This window comes from Synchiropus splendidus, chromosome 5, assembly GCF_027744825.2.
Source record: "Synchiropus splendidus isolate RoL2022-P1 chromosome 5, RoL_Sspl_1.0, whole genome shotgun sequence".
NCBI classification, from domain to species: Eukaryota; Metazoa; Chordata; class Actinopteri; order Syngnathiformes; family Callionymidae; genus Synchiropus; species Synchiropus splendidus.
Window position 1 is genome coordinate 21,811,517 of NC_071338.1, and position 7,659 is coordinate 21,819,175.

General features: G+C 45.5%; 1 protein-coding gene across 1 annotated transcript; it reads left to right on the top strand.

The window, feature by feature from the left end:
• The first annotated feature begins 856 nt into the window (after nucleotides 1-856).
• Nucleotides 857-6,753, top strand: cplx3b (complexin 3b). The gene is made up of 3 exons (XM_053866801.1): nucleotides 857-1,211; nucleotides 4,238-4,325; nucleotides 4,451-6,753. The coding sequence occupies exons 1-3, from the start codon at nucleotides 1,054-1,056 to the stop codon at nucleotides 4,673-4,675; spliced, it is 471 nt and encodes a 156-aa protein (XP_053722776.1). The 5' UTR covers nucleotides 857-1,053; the 3' UTR covers nucleotides 4,676-6,753.
• Nucleotides 6,754-7,659: the final 906 nt, after the last annotated feature.

Consider the following 7,659-nt stretch of genomic DNA (forward strand, 5'->3'; position numbering starts at 1 on the left):
AGAGCTACTGCTTCGTCCTTGCAGACCTCCAATTCACTCCCACGGCAGTATAATGACATCAGAGAGCAGAGGAAGTGATGGAGGTCCATAATTTGTGTTCATGACCTCCACGTTGCTAAATGAAACTACACAGTATTCTCCCTGGGACTTGTGGTTATTTAATCACATCTACAAAAATGGGCCTTTAGTCAGTACTTTCCTGAGAAGAGGCAGGTCTTGAAGTCTTTTGGAATTTACAGAAGTGTTTACTAACAACTTTGTACACTCATATTTATGCTTCACATCCAGGTTCGAGACTATGGGATAGAAAGTGCATAGTGTTTTAGATTGCTTCACATTGAAGGGGGGACGTTCCTCATTTTACGGTTTGTATTCAGTGCGCAATTCAATATGCCACGCGTTTCTTTGAAGGGCAAATCAGCGCCACCTACAGGCTTGACGTGGGTGCTGCAGTAGTACCGTTTACTTTGAGTGGAATCAAATGTCCAAAATGTATATATACTCTTAACAACATTTGTTTATTTTTCTAGTTTTTAAATGTGTGTTAAAAGGCGCACCTGACATTATTGAACGGAAACACCTGCATGGAACACGAATAGAAAAAAGGTTTTTAAAAAGCCCCGGAATTCTTTGTAAAAGCGCTTCCCAAAGGTTTTGGGTTCGGAATCTGCTCTTGTATTGACAGATTATCCGCCACGCCTCAGCGCGCTGATGACCCTGAGAGAGTCAGGACGACCACAAACCGCCCGGGGACACGCAGGCTGGTCACGTGTGTCGGTCCCCCCTCGTGCGTCCTGCGCGAGTCCGTGAGTTATAATCGGGATCCGGTGCAGCCGCGGCAGGATTGGGTGGAGGGGGTGGAGGGAGTGGTGGTCGCGGACGCAGCCACGGGATTGGTAGAGTTGAGCGCCAAACTTGTTGACTCATTCCTGAGCCGCCTTCCTCCACGGCGCGGAGCTGTCCACGCTCAGTGGTGCTGGACTCTGCTGTTGACTTCTCCCTCGGATCTCCGCCGCCGCTCTCTCCAGGAGCGCACCAAGCAGAGGCGCTACTATGGCTTTCATGGTCAAACACGTGGTGGGGGGTCAGCTGAAGAACCTGACGGGGGGCCTGACCGAGGAGAAACCCGAAGGGGAGAAGTCAGAAGCGGCGGCGCAGGGCATGACCCAGGAGGAATTCGAGCAGTACCAGCAACAGCTAGAGGAGGAAAAGTAAGGCTAACCTTCGTGAGATTGTGTGCGTCTCAATGTAACGTGGTGTGTGAGCGAGTGAGTGAGTGCCCGTGCGCCTTTTTACGCACCAGAGCTCCGCACGCAGCTGCTCCTCCTGCACTCGGAGAGCTCTCCGTTTGTGCAAACCATTCTAAAGTATTTAAATGTGGATCTGAAAACAAATAAACATAAAGCGATGTTGCGTATTTTTGACGTGTCCCTTCTGCATGTGTTAGTGTAGGTGCGTTGGAATGTCTGACGACTTGTCATGTTGTGTATTTTTTTTCGTTTGTCTTTAGTTTTGCTTCTTTAAGTCTACTCACTTTAATCGGTGTACCTGAATGTTGGCTTTACAATCTGTTCTTTCTGTGTGTTTAGTGTACAAAAATATCTATATTTCTTTGCATGTAAATTGTTTGTGGTCATGGACATGTGAATGTGCGTGTTATGCTTTTACAAATTGTGTGTGCATTTGTCTGTGTGTGTGAAACGATGCGTGTGTCTTCATTTGAATGTGTTGGCATGTATAGGCAGTTGTGTGTATTCCAATGGTGTGTGCTGGTTGTGTATGAATATGTGTGCGACTGAGTCGAAATCCTCATTGTGTTGTCACCTAAAATGGTCGTGAGCTAAATCCCATGGCGTAATCTCGCCTGGTTTCCTGGTCAGCAGCCTCACTCTTCGAACTGAGGGCAGGACTGTTTTCAACCAGGTCATGACGGGTCATTAGCTTCAGCTGCCCTTTGACCTTGTGTTTACATCATTTGAGGGTACTTGTACACACTTATCGTCTCTTCTGTCAATATCTCCCTCCACTCACTCTGGATGCTTGTGGTTTTATCGAAGGTCACATGACTAGCTGTGTCAGCTGAGGACAATTTAAGGAAACCCGAAGGTCACTGGAGGGAAGTTGCTTGTCATTCTGTCTGAGCTTGTCCCAAATCACGGCTTTGGTGGTTGTGTTTGAGCTGGCTGGGTGGGTGACTGAAGGCCGGTGAAGCGTTCAAAACCATCCAATCTGTGGCTCGTGCCCATCAGCGCTAATGTAGTGTTATTGAATGAGCGCTGGTATTAACCCAGTGCTCGCTTCACTGGAGGCCTGGTGAGAAGCTTAGCACTGACGTGACCTTCAGTGGAGTTATCAGGCCAAGGTGCCCAGCATCCAGGAGCCCGGATTGGACGTGTACTTTTGGAGCTCGGTGGCGACCTTTGAGAACGGCACCTCCAGCCACCGGCCGCGTCGCCTTTTTGCTGTTGTGCCCACTCATCTTAATGCAAAGTGAACTTCGGAGTCACGTGAGCACAACGGCAGTCTCGTCTCCAGACACTGGGACCTTCCACTGACACATTGGGAACACTGAAAAACCCTGCCCCAGGTCCTCCAGTGTCACTCTGGCTTTGGCTCCTTGCAGCACACACACTGCGCCTCTAAAAATAACCCCATTGCTCATTTAAATGAAAGGCCTTACACCGTAATTGAAATTTGATTCACTGGAATTGTCTTCTAGATCAGACCTCAGGTCACACAGAACACTCTCTAGTGTCCGTGTCTCGTCATGGCGGAACCATCTCAGCTTGTCTGTCTAATAAATCAACAACATTAGAGCCATAATGGTCCGTGTGAATCCGGTTGTTGAACAAGAGAGCAGTGTTGGAGCAGCCCGCCCTCTGCTGGCGACACGACGGAACCAGAGTATGAGAGATATTTTACTTCATGTCAGTTTTTTGGGGGGAAAATGTCTTAATCTGATCATCATTTTTGGAACCCTTAGTGTTACTTACGTCAAGTTTGTGATCATTTTTTGTCATTGTTCATCTGATAGAAGAAAAATGAAAATGAAAAATGAAAGACTGCAATTTTCAGAGATGCAGCTTGTGGGACAGGCACCAGATGATTGAATTTTGAGGGTGTTTCTGGTTACAAATCGGATCCCTCTGGCGCTTTAAAGCAAGTCTGACCGACTGAACTTTTTCTTCTGGGTTTAAAAATTATGTGAGGTTTCATTGAGGTGATATCATGGTATCACGAAACAGTATTACACAGTTCATAAAACAGTGTCCCAGTTTTCAGAGGCCACAACATGGCGCTCTTGGTTTAGAAATGATGTGAAGTTCCATTGAATTAGTTGTTCAAGACCAAACATTTGACAGCAGACAGTGCCATCTGGTGGCCCCTGAAAATCAGAACGCTGTGTCATGAAGCCTCATCCAGCCATCAATATTTAAATCCGAAGATTTCCGAGTGCCATCTGGTCTGAAAATGAGGACATTGCTTCATGAAGCCTTGTAAACCTATCACAACATGGCACCAACAAACACAAAACAGCCTCTGGATTCAACTTAAAACCCATTTAATTTATGTTTCATTATGACATCACCACAGCTTAGTATTTATCTGGTTGGAATAATTTAAAAAATGGAACATGGCACAGTCAGCATTACATGTGTAGACAGTAAAAGCTATTTTCCTCCATGTAGGAGGTGGACAGAACAATTGCAATGCATGGTTAAAACGCCCAAAACACTGAGCAACTTTGACTGCCTTTCTGCTCAAGAGCCACAAGATGGGCTGTGAACGTTATCAGGAGGGAAACCAGGTTAATGCTAGCACGACCTCACTGCCACTGTTGTCCGAATCACGGCACATGGTGGTGCTGGTTGTGAGACGTTAATGTTTAGCTTGGCCAGTCATCAGGTGGATGCAATTCCGAAAACCGATTTTTGTGCGGTTTATTGGCCTTTTTGAATTTTGGTCTTCGTGCAATGTCGATCTGTTTCGTACAGTTACACAATGAGTAACACATTTGGTCATAACGGGGTTGAACTCAGCACCTGATGCCACGGCTCAGCACCGACAGGCTCCAAACATGATGGCTCCAGCTGGCAGTTTAAACCAGGACAGCGCTGTGAGGTTATGTAGTGTCACAGCGAACAACACCTCACTCACTCACATGACTGCCAACAATGATGAAATTCAGTGTCAACAGCAGAACCTTTGGTCGTGACTGCTTCCTTCTTCTCTGCAGGCAGGAGCGAGAGGCCAATTTTGCCCAGAAGAAAGCAGAGAGAGCCACAGTGAGGAGCCACTTTCGGGAAAAGTACAGATTACCAAAGGTGAGGAAAGGCTTTTGTTGGTTTGGCAACTCACTTAGGTAAGGGCTGTGGGAGGAAATATGAGTGCCCAGACGAAGTAGCTGTAACCGTCAGCACGGGTAAGATGTTTTTGTGTCCCTCCGTAGAACGAGCTGGACGAGACACAGATACAGCAGGCGGGCGACGACGTGGTCCTCCCCACGGAGCTGGCCAAGATGATCGCCGAGGACAACCAGGAGGAGGCGCACAAGCAGTCGGTCCTGGGGCAGCTGTCCAACCTGCAGAACGTGGACATCGACCAGCTGAAGGACAAGGCGCAGGCCACGCTGGAAGACCTGAAAAAGCAGACAGAGAACTGCAGCCTCATGTGATGGGCTGGAGCCCCACCAGATCCAGATCCACCTGTTCTGGAGAAGACGAGCTGCTCTGAAGCAGGAAGTTATCACGTGGCTAATTTGACATGGGCTCATCATCCCTTTGTGGGAAAACAAGCAGCGCCATCTGCTCATTACCGATCAATTCATCAACCAGCTGTCGCTGCACTAGAAAATTGTATTCTTCACAACTTCCTGTTTCTTCAGTGCAGCTCCACATCCCCGTCCCTCCCCACCCACCTCCCCCGAACCTCCATGGAAACATGACCCTGCTGCACAGATTTCACTGATGAGCTTCCTCAGCTGAAACTGATCAGAGAAATATCGCAAGCAAAACTGTCGGCATGTTACGTTGAATTTGGGAAATGTCATTTTCTGGCGAGTGGAAGCAATGTTTTACATTTGCAGAGTGGAAGCACAAAACTCAGTACCACTTTACTTTATGAGTCTGAAGGTTAGCAGTTCAAAACGTTGACTCACCTTGAAGCGCCATCTGCCACTCGCACTCGTAACGTGGACAGGAACCGTTCAGTCAAGCGTGTGTTCGATGCTGCTTCATTTAGAATTTGTGAGAGATACTGCCACTAGCTCAGACAGTAGCATTGCTAGCTCCCCTGCTAATTCAATACCAAATCTATGATGAAAAAAAAACATGTAAATAATCCAAAGTGATGATTGCGAGCAACAATTTAGAGTGGAAAATGGCATTATATCATAATGTGTTTTCCGTTGTTAAGCTAGCAGATAGCTTTGAAAATGCTAGCAAGTAAAGCTCAAACAGTGTTGAGTCTTACATGCTGGGCAGGATGACACAAAGATATTTAATAGTCGGGGTAAAATTTAAAAATTAAAATTTGATCATAATTTTATGACTTGAAAGCTATTCAGTTTTTCGGTCCAGAAAAGGGGGCTTCTGAACAAACGCTCGTTCAGCTTACATGCATATGAGCAGAGCTGTGGCAGCTCTTTGTCGTAAGTAGCTTACCAACGCTCGCCCCCTCGGTCGCGATTGATGCTAAACTCTTCCCACACATATCAAGGTCACGGACTTTTAGCCTTTTCTGTATTGCAGTGTGCCTTGGACGTCCAAACAAGGTTGTCTTTTCTCGTGCTACCAACACCTGTAAGCTACTTTAAACAAAGACACTTCTTTTTGCTTCTGATGAAGCACCATAGTTAGCTGCATTCCCAAATTGAACTTAGCATCACTACACCACAACCGAACTGAAGAAGAAATGTTACCGCTCCAGTACGCCAAAGCCTTTCTTGGAAACACTTATAGAAGATGGCACAATTATGTCAAACTGTGTAACCGCTGTGTGTGCAAGTCTATGTAGAAGCTAACTAATATTTCGGTTGTGTACGATGTAAACGTATCTGCTGCCAGGCTCCAGCGGCCGCGCTGTCGTCCCCTCCTCAGTGTGTCGACTTCTGTAGTGCAGTTTTCGTGCTGGTGGACCGTGATAAGTGGTGTCTTTCGTAACCATTGATAGGTGGTGACTAGCTTTGGGATCTATGTTGTTCTAGCACAGACTGAAGAGGGACACTTAGGAGCCAATGCTGTTGATGTTGTGTAACCTTCATATACGCTACATTTAACCTGTTTGTTTTCATGTAGCTGTGGGAATGATGTTTGCTTTGACCCCACATTTGTGATCATGTCTGACAGTAACATCCAACTGTCAAACTTTTCCTGTCTTTCCAGAGTACAAAAATATATAAGAGCACATCCGAGCAGTGGTAGTCAAGACAGCGTATTCAAAATATTATAGTAAGACATGGAAGAGGAACTATAGCAATAAATTAGCTTGTTGCATCCGTCACGTTTGATCAGGAGACAATACTAAAAGAGGGAAGTGAAGCCATAGAGCAAAAGTATTTGCTTGTCTGTGTGCGTTATTTTGTCCTTCAATAGATCAAACTGTTTGACTCGTGATATTTTGTGTTGTCCTTGCGTGGAGTCGGTTTTTCTTTCTTTCTTACAGAATATATACATATGTTTCGTTCTGTTTCTGAATGTCTCTCAGTGATTTTGAAGTTTTAACTGCAATAAAAAAAAACATATTTTTAGGAAAGTGTGATCTTTTATTGTTCACTGTTACACTGCTTCAACACTAGAGGGCGCCCTGAAGAAAGTCATTCTGGTAGTCGTAATGTTAGAGGAGAAGGGGACGGGGGGAGGAGGAGGCCCATCCCCAGACGTTGTAGTGGCCTTAGTAGTGTTTGAAGTAGCAGTAGCAGTATACTAGTCGAGAATGTAACAGAACTAGTGCATCAAAAGATCACTGCTAGTTGTTATTGCAGTACAGTTCCAGTGCATAGGAAGGTGTAGTCCTAACTTATGTGGTATGAAAACAGCAGCAGTAGTAGTAGCAGTTATTGGTGGAGGCGGCGTTGTAGTGGAATTAGTAGAAGATGACTAAAAATGGAAGCAGCAGTAATTGTGGTAGAAGAATGGTAGGAGAAGTAATTGTTGTAATGACACAACTAATGGTTATTACAGTTGTCAAGGCAGTTATTGTTGCTGGATAGAAGTGATAGTACGAGCAGTTCTAGTGGTGGATGATGTAGTAGTAACAGTCTTATTGGAAAAATGAAGGTCAGCAGTAATCGTGACAGTTATTGCAGTAATCGCTTTAGTTGTAGTAAAAGTATATCTAATTGCAGTAGTGGCAATTAGTAGCAGAAATACTTCGCTGCAGTAGCAGCCGTAAAATGGCTGCAGCTGTCAGGGTTACTGATCCTTCAGGGTATTAAAAAAGTACTTGCATCAGGAATTGTCGTCGTACGATTCAAGGTACTGGAAGCAGACATTGTTGAAGTATCAGTTGTGGTAAAATAAGGTACATTCAAAGAAGCAACTAGCACACTGTTATGATGAATAACTGGTCAGACTTCTGCGGCAGAAAGTTCAACTGGAGCTAAAAGTCAGAAAACAGAAGGTTGGGGATGAGAACCACGCGAGTGAGTCTCGGTAACTG